The sequence below is a fragment of the Eumetopias jubatus genome, unplaced genomic scaffold (assembly GCF_037043125.1).
Source record: "Eumetopias jubatus isolate StellerSeaLion01/CBP00866 unplaced genomic scaffold, mEumJub1_p1.0 scaffold_2, whole genome shotgun sequence".
In the NCBI taxonomy this organism is placed as follows: Eukaryota; Metazoa; Chordata; class Mammalia; order Carnivora; family Otariidae; genus Eumetopias; species Eumetopias jubatus.
In genome coordinates, this window is record NW_028274808.1 from 196,084,743 (window position 1) to 196,111,841 (window position 27,099).

The 27,099-nt window shown below is 46.6% G+C and overlaps 1 protein-coding gene across 1 annotated transcript; it reads right to left on the minus strand.

The window, feature by feature from the left end:
- Window positions 1-8,163: 8,163 nt before the first annotated feature.
- On the minus strand, window positions 8,164-27,040 carry LYAR (Ly1 antibody reactive). Its single transcript, XM_028089158.2, has 9 exons — window positions 26,907-27,040; window positions 21,141-21,315; window positions 19,717-19,831; window positions 16,183-16,290; window positions 15,978-16,061; window positions 12,382-12,838; window positions 11,971-12,057; window positions 8,941-9,026; window positions 8,164-8,480 (listed from the first exon to the last, which is right to left on the minus strand). Exons 2-9 carry the CDS (start codon window positions 21,260-21,262, stop codon window positions 8,346-8,348), a joined length of 1,194 nt encoding a protein of 397 aa, XP_027944959.1. The 5' UTR covers window positions 21,263-21,315; window positions 26,907-27,040; the 3' UTR covers window positions 8,164-8,345.
- Between the last annotated feature and the right edge of the window lie 59 nt (window positions 27,041-27,099).

Consider the following 27,099-nt stretch of genomic DNA (forward strand, 5'->3'; position numbering starts at 1 on the left):
CCCAGATGCCCAGAGTCCTCCAGGCTGTTAATGCCAGTCTTGTCCTTGACATGATCTAAATCATTCAGTGCCCAGAATTTGGCCTGTTAATGGTGTGCATGTGATCAAATAAAACAAGCTCTTTTTATTCCTTTAAGAAAACCCCTGTATTTTTAATACTAAAGTCTACATCACATTATCATGCATTTCCACTAAGTAAAGAAACGTAAAAGCCCTATTTTAGCCATTTCTTGAAAGCTTAATTAGAGGAAGGGATACAGGCTAAATATACTCAGAAATCCAGTAACCCCGAAGTACATAAATTGCCTAAAACTCTGAAAGGGGCTTTGAGATCACATGACCCATTGCGGAAACCACTTGGAAATCCCTGGCCTGGACATTTGCTTAAAAAGCTTTACTTGGAATGTCTTTATAATGATGATCTAAATCATCAATGCTAAGAAAAGGCAGGTGGAAACAAGGAGGGGGGGCTCCTGACCAAAGGGAAATTTCATCAGGAGAAAAAAACAGTGATGTCAAGGAGAGGCCAGGGCTCAAGTCCTGGTTCTGCTACTCCTGACGTGACCTGAGGCAAGTCACTTAAGCTCTCTGCATCTCCTCATCCACGAAATGGGTGCATTACACCCCCTCCTGGATTAGTTGACAGATTTGTGAGATGTAGAGATACAGGTGTAGATGCAGATGTGAAGGGCTTAGCACTGTGCCCGGTACGTAGGCGACTCTGCGTGAGGGACCCACTATCGTCTAGGCAGTGCGGAAAGGCACGTGGTCTGTACCAGTGGGGCAGCAGCAGGTCCCAGCAGGGCAGCCTTGCAGGTGTGAGGCTGGTGGCCTTCCCGTAGGAAGAGGTCAGGCTGTGGAGCGGCAGGATGGATGGATGCTGATGGAAACAGTGGCTGTCTTTGACCAGCACCTTACCTGGGGGAACTAATCCTCACAGCAACCACGTGAGGTCATCACCAGCATGACTCCCCTTCTGTACGCGGGGAAACCGAGGCACACAGCTTTTTCATTCAGGGATCTGAGGAAGCTTTACTTTTGTCTCTTGATAGAAGGATTAAACGATCTGTTTGGTAGATTCACTGTAATTGCTGAGTACATACCTTATTTGTCAGAGCCAAAAGGCCCCTCGTCGCCCGGGTCTTGGCCCCCTGCCTCATAGCTTGTGAAGTGGAGTGTGGACGTGAACCCAGGCGGCTTCAGAGCCTCAGCTCTGAGCTGCCACGCTAAACTGGCTCTGATGACTCAGTGTCTCAGGACATAAGCTATAGAAAAGTCGGAGTGCCCAGAGCTCATTCCTGCCGAATGCTGGCTCCGTGGTGCTGGACCACTTCATTCATTCAGCTGGACACCAGGAAGGGAGAATGTGGTGACCTGATTGCCCCTGTCCCTCCCAGACCCATGGCAGATATCGCTAATCAATCACGGCATTTCTTACCCTTCCTAAGCACCAGGGTAGGGCCTCCAAATCCTGAAGATCACCAGAAAATCACCACCAATTGACTAGCATTAATAGGTGAGATAAAATCTAGTTGCTGTACCTAGCATGAAGTCTTAAGGCATGCCAGACGATAGTACAGAAATGCAAACTGAGGGTTGCTTTTATGCCAGTAAGAATCTGCCTGTCATTCCTTAAGACATGCAACACATGAGGACCGATGCCCTGAAAGTCACAAAAGCAAATATGCGAACAGAGCCATAGGGAAATCCTCCTGCCAACCTCAGGAAAATGAAGGCATTACAGGGTTGTACTGGAGGGCGAATCCTTGCTCGCAGAGGGTCCGTTGGACTCTGCACCCTCCTTGGGCGTCATCCCAATGCCATGGCCACAACTCCTGAGGAAACCTCACGTTAAAAAAACAAAACAAGGGGGAGAAAATCCCAGCCTTCTGAGATTGGTGGTGGAGAGCAGAGTCCCCATTCTCAAGGCCACATCACGAATCACAGCACCAGGGCCCTGACGAGGCTGGAAGGAGGCCTGGTTTCAGGGACCAACACAAGTGGGCACAGAGAGCCTCGAGATCACTGCCTGCCATTATGATAATGATTGGAAACCACTGGCGCCCCTTAAACTGCGATTCTCAAACTCGTTCAAATACTACTCAACCATTCAACTACTGAATAGTATCAAAACCACTCCCAGATTATAGAGTGCCAGGTGCATTTGTGTAATATCGTGAAATACGGGTAAATTTGAACAAGGGCCCAGTGCTATAAAAGTTTATGGCCACTCCTATAGCATCTGAGCTAGAATTGCATGCATGGTGACAAATGCCAAGAGGCTGACAATTTTCCAGGTGGGGACACCTTAACATTGAGAAAGTTCTGTTGCCTTGACTTTTTTTTTTTTCCTGAAACCTGGAAGAGGGACAGCCATTTCAGTTTTAGCTATGAAATAGCTCTCTGTTCAGGATCTACTTGGTCAGAGCAGGGCGACCCTAGAACATTACAGTTAGTATTCCGATGCAAAGCTGATGCCAGGCCCCAAAAGCAGTACTGTTGGAAACTAGCCAGGAGAGCCAAGGCTTGGCCCACCTTTGATCCCCGGTGGGGAAATCTAACGGACGGACCACCGCGGGCCTCCAGCACAGGTCGGCCTGAGGTCCCCGGGAAGTCAGAGCGGCAAAGTCTGTGTTTCAGCAGCTCAGTACCCGCTCTGTGGCCCAGCCAAGGCCTGACCTTCCAAGCCATGTCTGACCTTTCAACTCTGATATCGGTGTTTATTCAGCAGTTACAGCTTAAACCACCGAAGGGGCAGTTTAACCGTTTATGTCAAAGGGAATAAATTAGAGCCTCCCTGGGGATCCCACCACAAAAACAGCTGGATGAGTCTTTGCACTCGAAACAAAGAAACGTCTTTGTAGCAGGGCGTACAACTGCTTTGTACCCAAGATGAAGAGTTAGAAGGGAGGTCTGAGCCCAAATTACAGAAGTTCGAAAATCTAGGAAGTGAGCTGAGCAGGATTCTGAATTTCTTTAAATGCTAAAGGGCAGTGGTAGAGTATCTACGAGGATGTCGTCCTTTACGAGGGGGGTTGCGGTGCTGATTCAACATCACTCAAGACAAATCTTCTGTGAAAACTTGGAGATACCGTTTTCTGCAGCTTGATAATCTAGCAGCGACCCCCAGTGAGTTGACAGCACTGAGTGGCAGAGTTCTTTTGAGAAGATAGACACAGAGGTGGTAGTTTGAGAAGCACTAAATTTCAGTGCACTTTTGGGCAAAACAAACTCACTTGCCCTCATGCACTGAGGGTGGCCCTATGAACTGGTGAGAATGCTCTGGAAAACCGTGGGGCCACATCTCTTAAAGTTGAAATGCAGCCGATGACTCCGTGATCCCGCTCCTCGACAGATACTCAGCAGAAAGCAGAAAGCACTGTGCCTGCACCAGGAGCCTCTCAGAGGACGCCAATGTCGTTAGAAATCCAGCCACCCTGGGGCCAGCCGAGAAAGTCATCGGCCGGAGAAGGGATCAGTGCTGGGCATCCATAAAGACAGCGTACGTTCCTGCTACAGAGAACATGGTGAATCTCACGGAGTGTTGAGTGAAGGAGGCCAGACACGAAAGGGCACGTGCAGTAGGATTCCATTGACGTCAAGTTCAAAACCAGGCCTAACGGATCCAGGCTGCGGAAGGGAGGACGTGGCTGCTTTGACTTGGGTGGTCGTGGCACAGCTGTGTGTGCTGCAAAGAGCCAGGGGCCTGTCGCCGGAGCCTCAGACAAGCAGTGAAGAACGCTGCAGCCTGTGCATACTTCATGTCCTTGAAGGGGAAATACTTGCAGACCCCTGTGTGCTGCTCTTTCCACTCCATCTACCCTGGGAGTTGGTACGGCAGACAGAGCCCCCGGGATTCAGGGAGGCTACATAACCTGCCCAGGAGGGGCCTGCAGCTAGTGAGACACAAAGTCAGATTCTGCGGAGGTCTCACTGTGGCACATGGAGCCCCACTGAGAGCACATCACCTCGTGCTGCCTCCCACGTGGGTGGGGGTGGTGGTCTGGAGGTGACAGTGGGTCCAGTGGCAGGAGGAGGAGAAAGACGGCCTAATACAGCAAGTAGGTGAGAAACCCCTTTAACAATCCAGGGGGCTTTTAATGACCCAGCGCCCTCGATCCCCACCCCAGGCCCACATCCAGTAGACCAGTACTACCAGTACACCCCCATGACATGTTTCTGGGCTTGCCTTGAGGCGGTTTGTCTCCCCTTCCCTAAAGACAGCATGGAGCCTGGCCCAGGGTGGGCGCTCTGGTATCACCTCATTAGTCCTTGTGACGTACGTCGGTTTCAGTGACAAGAGGGCTCAGTAACCCGGGGCTACTGGAGGATTCAGGTCCAAATGTGTTTGTGAGGAAAAGCAAAACCCAGTGCATGCAAGACAGCTTCCCAACAGAATCTCTTTCGATGTGAAATCCCGCTACGGGCTTGGGGTGTGATCTGTCTTCTGACCCCGAGAGTGGCAAGCTCTCTCACATGTACCCACTCTTATGCCAAAATCCAGCTTTCTGGAATGAGGACAAAGATGAACTACACAACCCACCTCTCATCCATGTGTAATTTACGAATCCATGTAAAAGGTAAACTTTTGGTACCTAGTAAATGAGAACTAGAGCATGCCCTCTGTGGCTCACCTTGTAGAAAAGAAACTTAGAAGGCCTATGTTAGCCATTTCTTGAAAGCTGAATCGGAAGAAGGGAATAAAAGCTGAATATATACTAAGCTCTGGTAACCACAGAGTACAGGGAAATATATAGAATATGCCTTTTCTCTTAGATGAATATAATGATTGACCTCCAGTTTCCCATCCACCAGTGCGATGGTAGTTCCGGATCTAGGCATAAGTCAAAGTCCAGCTTCATCACTGAGACAAAAAAGAATTAACACTGGCCAGGAGGATCAGTTCTCAGTGGTGGAATAAAGAAGTAAGATGCATGGTCCATAGCTTTCACTAATGGAGACAAATATGATAAAACCTCTGATCTCTGAAAACTTGCCTCCTTCAACTACAGAAGTGCTATCTAAATAAAACAACAATCTGTATCAGACTGCTGCTTCCCTCCCCACCCCCCAATTCCAAGAAATCTATTTTGGAAAAAGAGAGGTAATTACAGGCTAGTGAGATGCTCAAAGTAAAAAAAAAAAAAAAAATTTAAGATTTTATTTATTTATTTGACAGAGAGAGATACAGCGAGAGAGGGAACATGAGCAGGGGGAGTGGGAGAGGGACAAGCAGGCTTCCCGCCGAGCAGGGAGCCTGATGCGGGGCTCGATCCCAGTACCCTGGGATCATGACCTGAGCCGAAGGCAGGCGCTTAACGACTGAGCCACCCAGGCGCCCCTGTACATCTTCTTTAGAGAAATATCTATTCAAATCCTTTGCCCATTTTTAAATTGCGTGGTCCTTAATTTGAATTAAATTGTTTTAATAGGACCTGGGCAACTCAAGTTTTAACTCTGAAAGAGAAATAATATGTTTAGAAAGATGAGAGCTTTTCAAAAATATTCATGAAAGTCTGCAGGCCTGTCAAAATGCTATTGACCTTGACTTTTATGAGCTTATTCTCACAAGCATCCTGTGAGGCGGGTTTCAACAGAGGACTAAGAACCGTGGTCCTTGAAAGCCTCTTTCCTCAGATCATCTTCCTGCACCATGGGAGCAAGCCGCTTGTACTTGCCTGAAGCAAAATCAGTGCGGAGACCCCTGTGTGATTTTGCAAAGTGGTCATGCAGGGTTCTCCACATTAATTTTGCTATTTTTAAGCTTTCTTCACATAAATGCCCCTCTGTCAGCAGCTGTTGCATTCTTTGGCTTCTGCATCGGCCCACGTCTAGCTGGGCCGACTAGTCGGTGCAGAGGGAGGGGCAGCCCTGGGTGCAGTCCTGCTTGGCCTCGCTCTCTGTGCTGAGCTGTGGCTTCCTCATCAGACCGCAAGATGCCTAGTGTGCCAGACATTAAGGAGGGCCCAGCCCGGGACAGTCACACTTCTTAGCCTTTTGGAGCGAACAAAATAGCCCATTTTCTCCCAAATCCTGCTTGTCAGCAGCATCATGGAAAACGGCAGTGCGCACAGCTGACAAATGCCAGGCAATGCCAGAAAGTAAGGTGTCCCATACGAAAACTGCAGTGTATCCAAATGCATCCCTGGCGGGTTCAGGGATACCCAAGGGCCAGACCCAGCAGACCAGTGTGGAAATAGGCAGAATATGGTAGAATTCAATCTTACACTCAACTTAGACACGCAGCTGTAAAGCCAGACACAAATATCATTAGATTGGTTTCTAAAGTCCCTGGGGCACCAGTATTGTGTTTGAGTCCAAATCAGGCAGGCAGCTGCCAAAACCAAAGGGTGGTCTGTGTGCAGGGACCTCAGGAATGGTCTGTGGATTGTGCCCCTTGCCAGACCCAGAGGCATGACTTTACACCTGGGGAGCCCTTCCCACCACCAACTGCACCACTGAAGACCTCTCCCCATGACACTGACCGTCAGAACCCGTGTAGCTGGCCTTGTTTCTTCATCCCCATGGGGCTTGAGGGAACTGAGAGAGAGGCCACCTCCTCCAGCCCCGGTGCATGGGCACTGGGCTGTCAGCCACATTGCTGCCAGGTGCTGCCAGCAAGTTCTAACTTGAGAACCTTGGGTTAACAGACAAGATGACAGAAACGAGGACTCTATCATGGCCTAAGTATATGTTTTCCTTAATTTTGCCACATTTGCCCAATCCTGCCTTAAATGCATTCCGGTAAAGGGGCGCCTGGGTGGCTCAGTCGGTTAAGCGTCTGACTCTTGGTTTTGGCTTAGGTCATGATCTCAGGGTCGTGAGTTGGAGCCCCGCATCGGACTCTGTGCTCAGCGGGGAGTCTACTGGAGATTCTCCTTCCCTCTTCCTCTGCCCCTCCCCACCACTCCACCCCGACCCCGTGCTCGCAGGCTCTCTCTCTCTCTTTCTCTCAAAAATAAATAAATCTTTTTAAAAAATGCATCCCGGTAAAACTGACAAAAAATAAAAACCAGTCCAGATCTTGAAATGCTGTGGAGCTTGCACTTGAACATGTAACTGGGAGGGGGGGTGGGGAGTAGGTTCACAGCCCCCCACTGTGCACGGGGAGGACAGTTGAGCAGGAAGGCCTCCTGGACTGCACTCAGGAGTCCCGGCTGGGCTCCCTGTCCCTAATTGAGTATGTGGTCTGGGTCAAGCCTCATTTTCCCCTTGGCTTTCCAGAATGTCTAAAGCTTCTCCTGGCTCAAAAATTGTTACTGATAACCCGAACAGTAGTGCAGCAACCACGAGTGAACGTCTGCTGGGTTTCAGGCACAGTGCTGTGTGCTTTGCACATATCAGTTCATTCACTCACAGCCCAAGAGGCACCTTCAGTACCCCACTGTTCAGACAAAAAAAGGGAGGTTCAGAGAGGTTAACTATTAAAGGACCAAGCCAGGACCTGAGCCGAAGGCAGGCGCTTAACGACTGAGCCACCCAGGCACCCCAAAGTAAATTGGGGTATAAAAAGTAAAAACTCCGACCCGATTCCAAAGCCTTCCTCCCAACACAGTGCCCCTGAATCCCATCATCACAGCGGCACGTCCCCAAATCGGAATGGGACACGTTGCTATTGAGTTCAGGGGGCAAGTAAGGGACTTGTGGGCAAAGCCTACTCCAATCTCAGCAAGTGGCAGGACACAGCTCTCCTCTGGCACCACACACTGGGACTCAGAATACCATGTCCGAGAGCATTTCCATCCAGTTGGAGCCCTGGGACAGCAACATAGCTAAGTGATGGGCTCTGTCTCAGGTGAGTGATTTCCCATACGTGGTCACAGTCTGTCTCAGGCTGAAGCGGGGTAGGGCAGGGCCACAGTGCGGACGGACTGGACCGTTACAGACAAACCACCTCTCAAGAGGGGGCCTTCTGGAGAGGCACAGACTGTCAAACACTGAGGACTGTCGTGACCATTTCTGGACCAAATACTACAACTCACATGTTTTAACAACACAACAAACCCACCCAAACCTCTAATTAAAACTGTATAGAAGTGATGCAGTTAAAACAAATACTTTTTTGTCTGACCAAAGGAGGAATTTTTTTTGACTTGTCACATTTTTAAAAGTTTTCCACCATAAAAGTATTCTTTAAAGTACAATAATTTGCACCACCACAGATTTAGAATTTTGGATAAGAATATATTTTCTCATAAAAGTTCTACCAAAAATAGACTTTTTCCTTAACTTAAAAATACAGCTTTGGAAAGCAAAATTGGAAGTTGTTATAATTCATTACATGTCTTATAAACAGCCGTGAAAGAAATCAACAGAACGGATTCAGTTTTTAAATATAAAAATGTTCATTTCAAAAGCTTGACTTTGTCCTTCAATAACTTAAAGGTGGGGTTCTTGCTGATTTTCTTGTTAAAGATGGTCAGGAGCTCCTCTTCAGACTTGTGATGTTCATCCGTCACCGCATAATACTGAGCTAAAACCTTCACAAAGAAAAATAATCATCAAATGGGTGATTTTTCCTGAAAATTTACCTAAAATGTTCTTTCTTTAACCGCCAACAGTAAAAAATAAAAGGAACCCAGGTATTGGTAGCACAGGTGTGTTCTGTGGAAATTCAGACATCTGTACCCATAGGAGTACCCTGCTGGGTGTGTGTTACCCAGAGACATAGAGTTAGACACAAAAACAGAAGAAACCACTGCTCTGGAATAAGCGAAAGAGAGCAAAATACCAAGAACAGTCATTTTCAAGTTTAATATGGGCACCTTTCCGGCTAAGGAAGTACGATGGGATTTGGCCCAATTCCCTGAGGAGCTAGTGAGCAGCTCAGAAATCATTGAGATACAAACAAATGTGCAGTATTTTAGATTAAAAAAACAAACTGTACATCTTAAAGAAGGGGCTCTCCCCAGCTTCTATACCTGGGTTCTGGCGCCATACCTTTTTCCTTAGCTTTTTGATGGCTACTTCATTGTCTGGGGCCTGTTTCAGAACTGCTTTAATAGTTCCTTTCCAGTTGAATTTCCCTACAATATAAAGAATGATATGTAAAACATTTTGTTTTGGTGCACTACCGGAGGAATAAAGAAACCATCTGGGTGACATCTATTTGCCACCCAGGAAATGAACCCACTCTTGACAGTACCGAGTAACAGGTGCCTGACCTGTCCGAGCACAGTGGCCGAAAGCCTGACTCGCCTTCCAGGACTCGCTCTCAGAGGGAGCAGGTCATGGAGGCATCCTAAGTACCATCACCACTACAAGAACAAAGCCAGAGGACTAAGTTTCCCAGTTTCAAGACTTGTGATGTAGTTACAGTGATCAAGACTGTGTGGTATTTGTAGAGGAACAGATACACAGATCAATGAAACAGAATTAAGAACCAGAATAGAACTACACAAATACACCAAACTGATTTTTGACAAAGGTACAAAAGCAGTTCAATGAGGTGAAAGCCTTCTCAACAAATGGTGCTGACGGACAAAGAAGTAAACCTTGTACTGAGTTTCATACTTTACATAAAAATCAACTCAGGGCACCTGGGTGGCTCAGTCGTTAAGCGCCTGCCTTCGGCTCAGGTCATGATCCCAGAGTCCTGGGATCGAGCCCCACACCGGGCTCCCTGCTCAGTGGGAAGCCTGCTTCTCTCTCTCCCACTCCCCCTGCTTGTGTTCCCTCTCTCGCCGTGTCTCTGTCAAATAAATAAATAAAATCTTTAAAAAAAAAAACAACTCAAACGGGATCACGGGTTTAAGAATAAAATATAAAACTTTAAAACATTCAGGAAAAAACATGGAAAAAAAAAATCTTTGGGATCCCGGGCTAATAAGCAAAGAGTTCTCAGACTTGGCACTAAAAGCATGACCTGTTAAAGGGAAAACTACAAATTAGGCTTCATCAAAACTAAAAAATTTGCTCTATAAAAGATTCTGTTAATGGGGCGCTTGGGTGGCTTGGTTAGTTGAATGTCTGACTCTTGATTTTGGCTCTGAGTCATGAGATCTAACCTGTTGCTGGGCACTGCACGGGGTGTGGAGGCTGCTTAGGATTCTCTCTCTTCCTCTGCCCCCCTCCCCCATCGTGTTCTCTCTCTTTCTCTCTTTAAAAAATAAAAAGGGAGGGGCGCCTGGGTGGCTCAGTCATTAAGCGTCTGCCTTAGGCTCAGGTCATGATCCCAGGGTCCTGGGATCGAGCCCCAACATCGGGCTTCCTGCTCAGCAGGAGGCCTGTTTCTCCCTCTCCCACTCCCCCTGCTTATGTTCTCTCTCTTGTTGTCTCTCTCTGTCAAATGAATAAATAAAATCTTAAAAAAAAAGGAAAAAGGAAAAAATTTAAAAAAGATTCTGTTAAGAGAATAAAAAGACAAGCTATAAACTGAAGAAAAAAAAATTACAAACTACATATCCCACAAAGAATTAGTATTTAGGACTGGATATGTAAAGAACTCTCAAATCTTTAACAGTAAGAAAGAAAACCCAATATGAAAATGGGCAGGAGACAGGAACAGACGTTATAATGAAGGGATAACACAGATGGCAAATAAGTACATGAACAGATGTTTGACATCATTAGGGATAATAAATTAAAATCACCCCGAGCTATTACTACACACTTATCGGAATGGAAAAAAATAGTACCACCGCCAAACCCTGGCCAGGACGTGGGAGAACTGGGTGAGTCTGACACTGCTGGGGTGATATCAAATGGTACAACCACTCTAGAAAATGCTGGCAGTTTCTTTAAAAGCTCAATATGCAGTCACCACACCACAGAGCAATTGCGCTCCTGGACATTTCTTCCAGAAAAAGTGATGTGTGCTCCACACAAAAACCTGTACCTAAATGCTGACACAGCTTTATTCATATCAACCAGAGACTGGAAACAACCCACACGTCCTTCAAGAGATGAACGGTCAAACAAATTCGTCCATCCATGCCATGGAGAAGGACTTAATGAAAGGACTGGATTACCAATTTGTGCAGCAACCTGGACATACCTCCCCAGAATAAGGCTGAGGGAAAAGAGTTAATCTCAAAAATTCACATACTAAAATGATGCCATCTGGGTAACGTTCGGAAAGTACGAAATTACAAAAGTGGTGAGCAGATCAGTGATTGCCGGGGGCAAGTGGGGCGGGGGAGAAACAGACATGCTCCACCGGGGCCCACAGCGGGGCTCCCTGTGGCGGTGGGCACCTTCCTCTTGACTGTACTGATGTCAGCACCCTGGAGATGCTTAGCTGTGCAGGGCATGACCCTTGGAGGAAACTGGGACTTAGGTCTCTTTTACTTCTTACAACTGCAAGTGAATCTACTATCGTCTTAAAACAACAACAAAAAAGAATTAAAAAAAGCCTCATAGGTTCCAAGTCAGGTGTGGGTGGATTCCAAGCTAAGAGGTCTAACCCAACTTAGGCGGTTACTAAATCTTCATTAATAATAAAGCCTCCATTTCCATTGGAATCCTGGGGTCTCTTCTTGATCAGCAGGACCCCAGGGAATGCTTCAGGCCCAAGGAAGGAGGAGCAGCTCTGTGGAGGAGGCAGCATTCTAGAGGAACGATGAAGGCCAGGGACTGGATTCTGATAGGTACACATTCTGGCTGAGGGCGGTCCAAGCAAGGAGACGTGGGGAACAGCTAAGTCTGGGAGGCACCTCTAGGAGAGTAAGGGGGGGCAGGGTCACAGGAAGCAGAGAGAAAGGAAAGGGAACACGGTCTCAGAAAGCCATGCTGGGTTTATCTTCAGGTCCAAAGATCATGTATTTCGAGTCAAAGACACTTTTACCTCTAAAGCCAGACACTGGAGAGTGACCCATAGAGCTCTCCCCGGCTCCTCCGGAGCCACACCCTACCTGAATCTGCTCCGTCTTCCAGATAGTGCCTCTGGAGGGGAGGATCTGCCTGAAGGCCCGGGTCATCTCCCTCTTCCCCACCCTGGGGGCAGACCTCTCCAAATGACAGCGGTGATACCTTTTGCAGGAGCCTCATGGTTTTCCGGTTCTCCACCCTCAGGAGGTCCTGAGACCTTTCTCTGTTTCTTCTTAGAACCTGTGTCATCTAGGTAAGTAGAAAGATTTAAAAAAAAAAAAAAATTTGCATTTATGATAGCAGCTACCATTTAATGAAAGGCACGCACGGCCAAGCCATGTACGTCCGCCATCTTGCCCACCACCCAAGCAGCCCAGCACCGTGGTCTTCTCCTCCACCACGTCATAGGAACACATGGCGAGTTGAGAGGTGCTCACTTGCCTGGCCTGAGCCCAAAGCTTATGCTCTTTGCCTTACTTGGTTAAAATGCGAGGTCTAACAGATTGTACCCAGCCCCAATTCACTGCTTTACGATCTGCTTCACAAAGCCCAGAGCATACGCTAGCCACACACCTTCCAAGTGCTTCTTTCTCTTCCCAGGCCGGGCTTTTGTGGACTCCTCCTCGGGGTCTCCCGCGTGGGCCCCAGCTCCATCCTCTGCCCTGTCAGCGGCCCCCTTGGCCTTGCTCGCCTTGCTCTGTCTCTTCCTCCCTGCAGAGCCCAGGGCCTCCCCTCCGGCCTCCTGCTCGGCCTCCTGCTCAGCCTCCTGGCCTGTTTTGTGCTTCTTCGGCTTCTGATTCTTTGAATTCTCCTGGTGGTTTTCTAATTTTAGTTCTTTCTTCTCTTTTTTCCTATTCTTCTGCCTTTCTTCCTTCCTTTCTCGTTTATTCTTCTTCAACTCTGCTTGCTTTTCTGTGCTGTCATGTGTTCCAGAGGCTGGGACCTTGGCGGAGACCTCTGTGTGGGGCGGGCAGGGTGGGCTGGCCGCCTGGGGGAGGGGCTGCTGGTCTTGACCCTTACTGACCGCTTCCTTATTACAAGGCAAAACCAAAAGACACATAAATACTCATTCCAGATCGTTGTTCACGTCACTGCACATGTCTACTGAGAAATTGTTCCAAGAAAAATGTCTACTACTTACCATTTTATAACTCTGACCACCCCCCAAGAGCTAAAACATAGCAGTAAATATTATCAAATGGAAAAAAACTTCCCCCAGCCCACACGCCACCCTGCATTTAACAAGACATTTTCATTCCACTGGAAAAGTGAAGAATCCTTATGTCACTTAAGCTAGACAGTTCACTCTTCATTTTTCTTTCTGATAGAAGATGAGCACTTAGGTGTGACAGAAACCACGGGATTTACGCATCTGCAGACCTGGATTCAAGCACCAGCTTGGTTAATTACTAGCCGGGTGACTCAGGGCAAGTTATTTATCTGCTCTGAACCAATTTCCTCACTGCTAGAATGAAAGACTTAGTAAGATGTACCTTATACAGCTGATGTACGAATAAAATGGGAAGTTATGGCATGTGCTAATAGCAGCTCACGGGGCTCAGGAAGGAGTAGACTGAGGATACTCAAATAAGCCGCTTAGCGTACAGGAAAGGTTCTGTAAACTCTGCAGTACTAGACAGGTCTCATCTACTCGTTATTCCGCACAGAAGATGACGCTTGGAGGAAGAGTCTCAGGGACACGTGGAGTAAGGACGCAGAGGAAGCTAAGGAGCTACATGCCCTGGAGTAAGATAAACCTCCACCTGCTGCACAACCTTATCTGAGCCAGCACACAGATCCGACTGGGAACAGACTCCAGCAGAACGAGCCCCACTGTCCGCTGCATCCCCACCCCCGACTCTGAACATATGCTGGTCTCTATGACAGCCCTTTCTCGAGATGGCCCCAGCACTGTCCTGAACTGCTCCGTGAGTCCTAACACGTCTGGACTGAACTGCTTCAGGAACCGCTGACTCCTCACCTAAGACCTGCACCCCAGTCCCATCTTCATTAGTTACCACCAGGTGCCAGGCCAAGTCACCTCTAGTCGTCTTCCTTTGGGAGCCTGGGTCTAAGGAGGGAGATCCTACCCCCCAAACTGAGCCAAAAAAAGGACTGGCTTTGACTCACGCCTCATTCAGTGCTCAGCCCTGGCTGACAGCATAGCCCCCAGGAGAGGAACAATAAGCCTACTAGCTGCCGTTTCCCCCAGCAGCTCAGGGAAATCAGCCAGGCCAGGCACATGGCGGGCGGGCAGGGAATGAGCTCAGAAAGAGACTCAGGAGGAAGAAGGGGACAAAGTCACCTCACTCCTGGCCTACAGTCTCATTCCTATCCTATAGTCAGGCACTGTTATGACCACTGAGAGCCACAGCCCTCAGCCTCCCTTCTGCCCAGTTCAGACCATGTCTCCAGCTGGTGCCTTCGCTCTGCACCCAGAAAGAGGGATAGTCACCCGATCTTGCAGCCACTCGGTAATGGGTGGACAAACTCATCCCCCATCTTCTTTCTACTTCATTCCAGACTCTCTTTAAATGTGGTCTCTTCAGTGATGCCTTCGTTGACCCTATTTCCGAACAGAGCCCCTCCCACCCCGCACCCCTCCTCCTGCCTTCCATTTCTTCCTCGAGCTTCCCACGCCCTGTCCTGCTGCTCTGGCCCAGACCGACATACACAGTCATCTGTCCCACACTGGAACACAGCTCTGCGAGGGCAGGACTTTGGCCTGATTACGGCTGCCTGCACAGGGACCAGACGAGCTGTGCTGGGGCAGAGGAAGCCTCCCCAGACGAGGACACAGGGCCTCCAGCTGGCTGGATCAACACCAGGGGCAAAGTGGCAATAGCTGTGTTTTACAGAGCTCAGTTACCATGAGCTGTGTACTGATTATTCATTTATTCCAAAATATGCTCACAGTTTCAAAAGGGAAATCAGAAAAAACTTTTTTTTTTGAGCTTTGCAGTGAACTAAGTAATCCAAATCTTTGATTCTTACTTTAAAATAATGGGAATAACCTTTAGAAGGCACGTGCCACAGAAATGCTAATTATATGACTGGTGACAGTGCCACTCGGGCAGCACATGTACAACTAGAATAATACAGAGATTAGCGTGGCGCTGTGCAAGGACAGCATGCACATAACTGGTTCTAAGATTCCAAAGACCCAATTTGTATGTTCTGAAAGAGACAAATGCCAGGACAGTTTCACTGCCCAAACTATTCTAGGTAAGTCAGTCAACTCCCGGCAATGTGAGTAGAATAAAATACGGTCAGAAAACCCCACTGTTTTTAAAACTACTAATGATGTAAGTCTCCAAACGGGATATAAGATCCAAGTAGGAACAAAGTGCAGGTCAATTAATGGGGAAAAAAAATTTAATTTAACAATGTCACGAATAAGGTGGCCAACAATATCAAACCAAGACTCTCTGCGTGGAGTCCACATCTAGGGGTTTCTCAGATCGAACCTGAGAGGTGGCTAACTGAATTACTCCAGTGGGGTTCTCATTCCACCGAGAGGAGACAGATGCTTAGCAGGTGCCCACTACCCACAAGCACCCACAGAAAGGGGTGCTTTCATAGCCTCAGCTGCTTTAATCCATGTATGGGGCCTTCTGTGAACCCCTCACCTAAAAGAACACTTAGTCACTCCTATGTCCTCACTGTTTATTCTCTTCATGGCACTGTGGCCACCTGAGATATTATACATTTTTTGTTGAGGGCCTGGCACAGATCAGGTGCTCACCAAGTACTGAATAAATGCATGAATAGGACTATCCATTTTCTTTGAGACAAGAAACCGAGGCTCAGAGAGGTTAAATAAAGTGCCCAAGATCAAACATTTGGCCAACAGCACCGCAGGGGTTCAAACCAGGTCTGTCAGACACCCAAAGTTCCTGCTCTTTCCAGTACATCCCACTGCCTGATTTCTGAGCAAATTGTCTCATGTTAGCTGGTACCATTATCAAACATTGGGATTAAATACCTTTCTCTGCACAATAAGGAAATCTTCTCTGCAGTGCATTCAGTTTATTCTTTCCCATAAATGAAGGCACAAAGAGGCTCTCTGAAAAAGAAGGCTGTCTTGACCTCCAAAAATAAGACATTCCCATTTCATTATTACTAATCACTTTTACCACACTGCAAATCTAAAATTAGATCTGACTTACATTGCTGGAAGCTTCAGAAAAGATATTCCACACCTGTTCCAGAATAGATTCATTATGAACTTTTAAACTGTTCTTCATCCAATTCTGTAAGGAACAAAGAAAAAAAAACAAACCCATTTGTTCCATTTTGACAGGTACATGGCATGCTCCGTCATCAATGGGCCACACATCCCCTCCATTTAGGGAAGGTACCACAAATCCATACCTGAAATTTTGCCTTTTTCCTGGGAACGTTGTCAAAACCACTAATTTGCTCTAAAAGTTCTCTCACTTTGCGGCTGACATTGGGTCTTTTTACTAATTCATTAATTTTCTACAAAAAAGGAAGATAAAAATAATAAACAACTGGCACAGGAGTTTCATGAAAGCCAAATTAAATGTCCTTCCCATGGCTAGAGGTTTCCCATTCCAAGGCTAGATTTTACATTAATGTTGTCTATGTTTACAAATTCACCACAGTACTAGAAGTCCTAACCAGAGCAATTAGGCAAGAAAAAGAAATAAAGGCATCCACATTAGAAAGAAGTAAAATCATCTCTGTTCATAAATAATTTCATCTTACCTGTAGGACACCCTAAAGATTCCACAAAAAATCCCATTAGAACCATTAAATTCAGCAGTCACAGGATGCAAAATCCACACTTGAAAATTAAGTTCTAGATTTCTATACACTAACAAACACTCTGAGACTGAAATTAAGAAAACAACTCCATTTAAAATAACATCAAAAAGAATGAAATACTCAAAAATAAACAATCATTAAGGAGGGGAAAGACTTATATGCTGAAAACTGTAAACGTTATCGAAAGAATTTAAAGAAGACACAAATAAGGGTTCCTGGCTGGCTTAGTTGGAGGAGCGTGTGACTCTTGATCTCGGGTTTGTAAGTTCAAGCTCCACGTTGCATGTACAGATTACTTAATAAAAAAAGATGATTTAAAAAATAAAGAAAGAAGACACAAATAAATGGAAAGACATCGTGTGGGTTGAAAGACTTAATATTAAGATGGCAATACTAACCAAAGTGATGGACAGATTCAAATGCAATCCTATGAAAATCCAATTGACATTTGTGGGTTTTTTGCAGAAATAGGAAACTCCATCCTAAAATTCACATGAAATCTGAAGGGACACCAAATAGCTACAATAATCTTGAAAAAGAATAAAGTTGGAGGTCTCATGCTTTCTGATTTTCAAAGCTCAGCACAAAGCTAGCGTAATCACAAAAGCTTGGCACTGGCATAATGATGGACATGTCAACCAGTGCAAAAGGGCAAATATTGTATGATTTCACTTATATGAAGCCCCTAGAGTAGTCAAATTCAGAGAGAGAGAAAGCAGAATGGTAGGTGCCAGGGGCTGGGGAGGGGGGACATGAGGAGTTAGTGTTTGACAGGGACAGAGCTTCAGTTTGGGAAGATGAAAACGTTCTGGAGATGGATGGTGGTGATGGTTGCACAACAGTGTGAATGTACTTAACTGTATACTTAAAAGTGGTTAAAGTGGTAAATGCTATGTCATGTGTAACTTGCAATTTTTTAAAAACTTGGAAAAAAAAAAGAAAATAAACCAAAAGTGAACAAAAGAATCAAACAAAAATGACTATTACAGACTAGGAAATTACTTGAGGACCAAGACGACAAGCTGCATTAAGACCTAATAAATAAATCTGAAATGGCAAGAACAGAACAGAGATGAAAATTAAATTAGTGACCTAGGAAATGCTTATGGCAATCTCAGTGAAGGCAGAGGAGAAAGATAGTTATTAAAGCAAGGCAATGACAGCACCCAAGACAGATGGTCACCCATGAGCCGACAGGACAAATCAATATAACATAATGCAGGGCAACGGTCTGCGTTCGGAAGAAAGCTACATATAAACAGACCAGAAGAAACGGATACAGGAGACTTAGAGAAGGGTGGGACAAAGACTCTCCAGGCCCTCAGGCAGAAAAACAAACCGAGGCAAGGACACAGGTGAACAAGGACTCAGTCAAGCTGGCTGGGCACTGGCCAGAATGGCACGGGTGTCAGAAGAGAACAGGGCACTGGTGACAAAGCTCGGAGGAAAACACCATGGCCCAAGCAAGCGGGCGACCTCTCCCTGACCCATCTATCCACTCTGTGAGCACAGAGACATCTAGAACGATGCTCTGAGAACAATAACACTGACAGGATTCCAAAATTCTGTCTTTAAAACTGAAGGGTTTAGTATTGAAAGAAAAGAACAAAACCCCCGAGTCCAGCTGTCAGGAGAGTTCATAGCCGGCTCAGTTTATTCTCCCAGCATTCCACATTTAGCCTCATCCATCTGTTCACACGGTCAGCTAAGGGCTCAGGGAGGAGTCCGATGGCTGGTGGGCAGGTGCACCAGGACAGAAGCTGAAGGACAGCTCTTGATCTAGAATACAGTGACAGCGCGACTGAAGCCTGACAGTTTACAGCAGGCCCTAGCAAACCTCTACGGTAAAGGGCCAGGTAGTACAGATTTTAGGCTTTGCAGACCACCTGGTTTCTGTCCCAACTACTCAATGCTGCCCTGGTAGCTCTAAGTAACAACATACAACATGTAGGCAAATGGGCGTGGCTGTACTGGGCTGCAGCCTGTGGACCCCTGCCTTTAGAGGATTTCATTCAAGACTTGGTAGCACTCCTACACCCAGGTACCGCAAGCTTGGGGCCTAGGATGTCATCTGTTTCCTGAGGGGGATCAAGATATAGTACGAGCCCAAGAGTGAGGCTGATGGTCACCGGTCTAAACATCTTCGTTCAAAAAAGGAGTTTCTCAATCTGCACCGGGCACCTAGTTAGTCCTTTGTGAATGGAGGATTTTCCCTCCCAGGAGTTTGCCAACTCAGTAAGATAGTGAATACCAGAAAACTCACATTTAAACTCTAACATTAAGGGGAACTAACTATTATTTACTTGGTTTCTAGAATAGAGAACTTCCACAAAGACAGCATTTGTCTTTTCTTTTTTTTTTTTTTTTTTTTAAGATTTTACTTATTTATTTGAGAGAGAAGGCGGGAGAGAGCACAAGCAGGGGGAGTGGCAGACAGAGGGAGAGGGAGAAGCAGACTCCCTGCTGAGCAGGAAGCCCGACTCGTGGCTCGATCCCAGGACCTTAATCTAAGATCATGACCTGAGCCGGAGGCAGACGCTTAACTGACTGAGCCACCCAGGCGCCCCTGTCTTTTCTTTCTCCTACCTTCTATTCTGAATCCTTCCTGCTATCTGTTCTGTAAATGGTGGGTACCATCTCTCAGTGAATTAGGGATTTTGCTGCTTTTGCCATTTTTACTGTGCATGTTTCCATTTTATTTAAGTAGAAAATTCCTTATATTTATGAAAATATCTTTATTTTGCCCGATTCTGATGACTCAGAGGTGTCGCAGATTACAACATGGTTTACGTGATAAAAGCTGAATTATCACTAGAAGCAGATAAAGATTAGAAAGCTTCCATTCAGTCTCATAGCCAAGGAAAAGATAGTGAGAATTCTAAAACGTTTTTGCGAGAAGTCTGCAAAACATATGGGTCAAAGACAAAATACACCACAACTGTATTAACAGAGAAATAAAGAACTCTTTGTCATTGATTCAGTTGTTCAAAACCTCATTCTGTCCCAAGACATGAGGTTTCTGCGTCTTGCCTGCACGTATGATGTAGTTGTTCTTAGGCTTCCAGAGAAAGTGGAAGATGTCAGAAGAAGCTACCTGATGAATTAGAAAGACCTTACCTGAATCCATGCCTGCTGTTTAATATCGCCTTTGTGGGTTTTACCTTCATAACCTTTGCCACCATACTTCTGTTCTTCACTGATGCACTTGACGTGGTTTTTGTAGTCATCACCCCTTCAATGTGATAGAAAGTTCCACCATCAGACTGGTTCTCCAACTGGAGGCTCCATCTGATGCTCACATGCTGCTCCTGCCTTCTGCACGCCACAGTTTTACTATGCTTATCACCTCGTTCCTCCAGACTGTTCAATATAAAGCCCGCCCCCAAACTTTCTACCCATTTTTATACAAATGTCTTAAACCCCACTGAAATGCAGTATTTTTTTTTTTTTTTGGTCCTAAGTGAGTATATATAGAATATAAGAAAGAAAAGTAATTCTCTGCAATGGGGTAGCTTTAGCTTAAAGTAACGAAATCTCTATGATTTTCTGGTAATATAGTAGGCCATCACTAATTCGTTGTAGAATAAGTTAAAAGCTGGAGTAAAATGGTGGTATCTTGTCACTAGAAAGTTCTAGATCTGCAAGTCTTGGCAAACAAGGAGACTCGATTCTGTCTCCTACGATCATTTTGAAGCTCCATGGGATCCTTGGGGAAATGTTTGGGACCAGGTGCCTCAATGAGAAACAACCCAATTTTCACGTGTTTTATAGATTAGGCTTCCTCCCAGGATTAGTTATCAACAAAGTCTTTAGCAGTTTCCAAAAATTGTTTTTAAAAAATCACTGCTCTAGAATGAAATTAAAATGGACTTTTAGCAAATGTCTTCCAAACACCACAGAGGACACTGAGGCCGATGTACCAAAAGCTGCCTTTGCACGTAAACCGTGTGAAGCTGAAGGGGACTCAGCAGAAGACTGAGGTGAGCCGTCTGCAAATAATGACCCACCTCAGGAAAGAGTAGGCAAGCAAGTCAAAGATCTGTCCTGCCCCCACCCCGTAGTCCTCACCTTTCCAGAGACGCCTCAGTGGAAGTACCTGACACACTCGGGGGCAGGAGCTCACTCCTACCATATTCTGTGAACTTCTAGGGGGGACCCAGTCTCCCCCGAGGCCCCCGCTGCTGTAAATGAGTCAGCTCTTGTTCCGGTTTATAAATCCAGCTCTTTGTGTGACCAGCGCACCGTACTCCTGAAGCCTTATGATGGGTGGTCACCCCTCAGGGTCTGGTAATGGTGGCTAGGAGGTGTCACTGAGTGCCACCGACAGACCAGATGCTCCAGACATCCTCAGCCCCCCTCCCTCTGTCTTCTCTTTGGACCGTCCTTAGAAAGCAAATAGGCTGTAAAGCAATTTTTTTTCTTAATTTCTTTCCTTAAACTTGCCTCCATTTTTTTTTTTTTTTTTAAGGCTTCATGGGGCCAGGGCTTCTAAAACTGGTCTGGACCTTTACTTTGATCTACATGAATTATGTAGAACTTACCAGAAATCTTTACCACAGTCAATGCAAGACAGGCATTCACAGTTCCTGCAAATAGCCACATGCTTTTCCACTTGTACTTTCTTCACTGATTCACCACATGCATTGCATGTAAAAAATACCATTTTTAGCTAAATGGTTAAGTATTCTCTATCCAAGGTAGGTTTGAAGTCTTGTCCTAAGAGAAAATTAAAAGAAAGGAAAAAATAATTATCATTGTAATCTGAAACTTCTATTCCCAATAAACAATCATACAGCTCACTTTTCAACCATAATTTCACATAAAATAGCTACAAAAAACAGAATCAAAGTTGATTAGCAAACTACATAAAACTCTACCAGCATGTAAGTAAAGTTATTACTAACAGTAATAGTGGCTGACATTTGTTAAGCACGTGCTTACCATGTGCGGGCCTGTTCTAAGAGCTTTATACATATTACCCTATTTAATCTTCACAGCAACCCTGTGGGGGAAGGACTGTTACTGTGCACAATTTACATGGCAAATGGAAACAGAGATTAAGTTACTTCTCCAAGGTCACAGAATAGCAGACCCAGGATTTAAATTTGGCAGGCTGGCTCTCCAGAAGTTTTAGAGGCATTAAGCAAAATGTCTTTCCTTTTCTAATGTTAAGCTCGCTTGCCCGCCTCCCCCTTGCCTTTAGATGTGAACTGTCAAATTATTTCAGAACATAGTGAGGGGGGAATTCAGGGAAGGATTAGAAAATGAAGAGGTCTAAATATTTCTCAAAGCACAGAAAACATTCATATAGGCATGACTATGTATCCACAGGTGTTAAAGATGAGGATGTGCCCCTCAGTTTTAGTGGACAGGGAGTAGGTGAGGGAGGGGCCTCCTTCATGTGGCTTCTTATCAGATCAATAAAGAAGTGGAACCATGTATCAAGGTGTCCCAGCTGCTGGGCACTGAATTACTGGACGGCATTCACAGACCCACATGTCCCAAGCATTGCTCCGAGATTTAGTATGTCTGTTGCAAATACATAACCACAATTTACAGATTTCATGGAAACATTCCTGTGCTCAACAAAACACAAATTCATCCAAAAGTACTACAGGAATCACAGTAACTTTCCATGGCTACATAATTTTTTAATCACTACATCCTTAAAGAATATTGTCATCTTATGTTATAAATGAGTTTCACAGCAAAAATACTGACAACTGTTTGATCCAGTACCTTTTTCCTCCTCATTATAAAGGCGAAGGTGAGGGTCAGGTAAACTGGTGCACTCTGATTCATACAGAAATCCTTTAGCACAGATGAGCAATTGGGTTCACAAGAGAATTCCCATGCACGAAATCATGCTCTCTTCCACTCCCATGTTCTGGGTCACTGTCAGGGCTGTTCCCTTGTCTTTAGCCCTGAATGGAAATGTACATCCTGGCTGCAACCCCAGGGTTTACAAAGGCCCAGCTGTCTCTCGTGGAAGCCTCTTGCCCTGTGGGGCACTGTCGGACATCAGCTTGCCTGATACGCTACACACAAAGGCAGGTCCCCGGCTCCAGGTTCCCCTGTACAGCTTGCCATGAGTGTGGCAAGGGAGGACATGTGGTCAGCTGCAGGCTCGCACCCAATCCAGATGGAAGCAAACGTGATTGTTCTGGGATGCGAGGCAACCACGATCATCTCTCATCTGGTTATCGTAAAGATGGTCAGCTAGTCACAAGTGCTGGGGAGCTGCCATCACGTGGGCTATGACCCAGCTCCCTCCAACCCTGCGTTCTGCAGGCCGCAGATGGCCGCTCAATGGCAGACGAGATGGCCAGCTGCTCTGCCTCACAAGGGGAAACAAAGGCCAGAACGAGAACCAACACGTTATTCAGTAGTCTGTGGGGGCACTTTTGTGTAAGAACCAGAGCAAATCGTTAATTCGTCACCAAGAAATGGATGGCCATTGTAACCACAAGGTACAAGCAGCTGCATTAAGCCAAATTATCTGCTGAAAAATTTAAAAGTACTTTCATTATGAAACCCAATGATGAAAAATACCCCCTCGAACTTAAGCTATGGCCTAGAGCTTTCTGACTTTCATTGCAGAAGTCTGTTCTGTTTCTCGAGGGACGAGGGGAGGGGAGGGGAGGTGGTTTTGGCAAGCTTTGAGAGCCAACTGGGAGACTCAGTGTGTCATGGAACGTCAGGAATTCAAGGCCCAGGAAAGATGGCCGGAAACAAAACGTATCAACTGAAAGAAGCCAGTGATGTTGACAAAAAAGATGCTCGGAATATCTGTGCAAAACATGTTATCTCTGTGGGGATTAGCCATGCACGGTGTAAACATCAATTCAGAAGAGGATTAGAATTTGGTCACATGTCCCATTGGAAAAATACCCTTCGACCCTTTTCATTTGGTCTTTTGTGGCAAATGTTCACATTTAGAGGGGTTTTCCTTTTTAAGCAGAAGGGGTAGCTTGTGGGAAAGTCACAACTCAGTCTCTCAGCGCCTCAGGGATTTTTAGAACCACTGCTGCATTTTTACACTTGATCTCAAATAGGGACAGTGTGGCCACCTGTTTGTTAACGAGATAAGGTTCGTAAGGAGCTTACCCCTCCCTTATTTAGAGCCCTGAGGACATCCCAGCGTTAGCCAAGAGTCACCTTGATGATGCCTCATATCTGAACACCTTTCCTGTATGCAGTAAACACGTGGGGAGGGGGGCTGCAAGGACAGCAAGCTCCGAACCTAACTGCACGGCGGACAGGGGGGCCCAAGCCTTAGTGCAGGCTTAACAACTGCAGAAGCGTAAATGCTACAAGCTTACAAAAAGATGCCTTCTGAAAAGTCAGTCCCTCTAATGGAAGATAGCAAGCACTGCCTAGAACAAAAAATGAAACTTACTCAAATTTCACAAAATGTGAAAGAACTTTAAATAAACTTTCATATGGATATTTTTGGTAAATTTGTAACATTTACACTTCAGAAATTTGGAAAGCTGGAAACAAGCTGTATTAGGACTTTTATGGGGCGCCTGGGTGGCTCAGTTGGTTAAGCAACTGCCTTCAGCTCAGGTCATAATCCCGGAGTCCTGGGATCAAGTCCCGCATCAGGCTCCCTGCTCCGCAGGGAGTCTGCTTCTCCCTCTCACCCTATCCCCTCTTGTGCTCTCTCTCTCTCTCTCTGTTTCAAATAAATAAAATAAAATCTTAAAAAAAAAAAAGACTTTTATGACACGCTGTCTGCAGGGCTCAGATACTATATATTTCAACCTTTAGTCCCAAGTGTAAAGACATGATGGCATTCTTTATGGGGTTGAGCCTAAATAAGGATCCCCTTTTCCTTCCCTGGCTCCCCAGCTCTCTGACAGCAGGCCAGGTCCCAGTACAGCCATGGAGATTCTTTGTGCTCTTCCTTCTAGAGATGTGGACACATGAAAAAAGAGAGAGCAGTGTTCATGCACTGGTCAAGAGCATACTCGGGTTCTCACCCCAGGTAAGTCACTGTAATTCATTTCGGCAGACCTTTGGTCAATGCCAAGTGTGCATCAGAATCCAGATACACCTGGGTGCCTTCCCCAAAGGAGACTAGCCCCTGTGTGAGCTTTTGGCTGTCTACTCATCTGTCTGGTCAACTTACTGAGCTCTCAGCAGATACCATAACCCAAGAAAAAGATGATGTATTACAGAATATGATCATTAGTTCTCCATATAGCCATTTCACATTAACCATCATAACTGCACCCAACACCTCCAGAACAGGTGTGATCCCACCACCACCCCAGCATCTGTAAGAGAAAATGGAGGCTCAAAGAGGTTAAGTGATTAGGCTGGAGACACAGGGAGTGGGAGAGGTGGCCTGAGACAAGCCCAAGCTTCTGCCATGCCTTGTCATCTTGACTTGTCATGTTTGTGGCCATTTGCTTGGCCATTACTCAGCACATGGGACCCTGAGACCCTCATCCCCAAAGAAAAACAACAACAACAACAACAAAAAGACTCTACAATGACCTTCCATTTTACACTGAAAGGATTCTAAGGTCCTCACACATTGAGCAAGGACACCACCCGTGTCACAGTTGAAAATGTCAGGTGTTTGAAAATGAGGCTGAGTTGAGGTGAGCAAGTGGCAACAATAAAGGGCTGGGAACTTGTGAGGGACTCAGGGCACCTCAGGCTCCTCTTAACAGGATGGTGGCCACGTTCTGTTGAATGTTCTGTTGACTCAGGGCCAGAGATCTGAGCTGGAGCCTGCACCTGCCAATGAAAAATGACCTCAAGCTATCCTAACTTTCCAGATTCTGTTCACCTATAAAATGGGTCTAATATCTAATAGGAGATAGGAAAGATTCATCCTTACCCAATGGTAGAAAGGATTTCTTATGACCTATTAATTTGCCCATCAATGCTATTACACCCAGTCCCCTCCTAAACCCATGTCTCTTAAACATGACCCTCACTCATCTAGCTTCATTAATTCACTCATCTCCTCTGGCTCCCCGCCCCATGGGGGCCTACTCTACCACTCTGTTCCCCAATACAAGGACCTCACATTTAGTTCTGGAATAGCAATTTGGAGTTCTCTTTAAACCTTCCTGCCTCTACATTTTTATATTGTTTATTTTTACAAAAACTACATTCACTATTCTCAAAACATTCTCTCACAGACATGTGCACACAGACCTAAACCCCACCACCACCGCTAAAACAGCCCACTTGGGGGGCCAGGCTGGCAACCTCAGCACAATCCCCAAGGAGCCCTGTGACCTCCAACAAGTCACTGTCCCCTCTGAACTTCAGGTTCTCCCATCCGTGAAACAAGGGGTCAGGAGCCCCTTCCAGGGGTAGAATTTACAAGAAACCAAGAGTATGGTGCAAGGGAAGGACAGAGAAGTACACACTGTCCACCATCTTGCCTAAGCCCCTGAATGTGAGGTGAGGAGGCTCTCCATGTGCATTCATCCTATGAGTAGGTACATCTAGCTCCACTGAACAGATGAGCACAGGAGGCAAGTTGAGCCATGTCTCTCCACCTCCCCACGCACTACACATCACCAGCATCCCTTCACTGGTGTAACATCCGTGGAAGTCTACCACGTGTCAGACACTGTGCTAGGCACTGGGGGCCTGGGGGTGCTGTGTGAGTCCCAAGTGAGCCCTCTTCAGGGAAGTGAGCCTTGCAAGTACACCCCACCTGTCTCCCCAGAGGGTAGGTGCTGCAGAAAATCCTGACATTTACTGGTCCAGGTGCCAAGCCCTGTCCTAGGTGGTTAATAAATTTGGGCTCATGTATTCCTTGCAACACTTCTCCGAGTTAGGTTCTATAGTATTCCCTTCTGATAGACGAAGACACGGAGCACAAAACGATTAAGTAACTTGCAGAAGGTCGCACATCCAGTGAGCGGCAAACCTGGACTCCCGGACAGTTACCTACAGCGGCCCTAAGTCGGTGGTCTCAAGCACTGTGCCCTAGGCCTCCTCCTTAGGGGCGGAGCTCCCCAAGCCTCAGGGAAGACGAGAGCCTTGTCCCCAACACGCAGCAATGCTGAAGCCCAGTCCCGCGCGGTGACCCTGGACAGACGGGGTTCCCGGCACGAGGACCTTTCCGTCTTAGAACCGGGAAGAATCGGTCATCCTAAATCCAGGACTCCGTGCGCTGCCCCAGAGTACGAGGGAGGTCTGAACGGACCGCCTCCTCCTTCCGTGGGTAAGCCCAAGGAGGGGCTCTAATGGTGGAGACGCAGGCAGCGGCCCCACCAACCGCTCCGGAGCCGCAGCCTCCCGGGTCGGACCTCTGGGCCGCCGCCGCTCACCTCTCAGCCAGCGCCCGCCAACGCCTTCAACCGGCCGCGAGGAGCACGTGGAAAAGCCGCCGCCTGGCCAGCGCCACAGCCGCCTCCCTCCAGAGCGTCTCGGCGCCGCGCTCGCCGCCGGGCCGCCTCGCGCGCCTGCGCGCCGCGGCCACACTCCCGGCGGAAGTGACGGCCCCGGAAGCCGGAGGCGGAT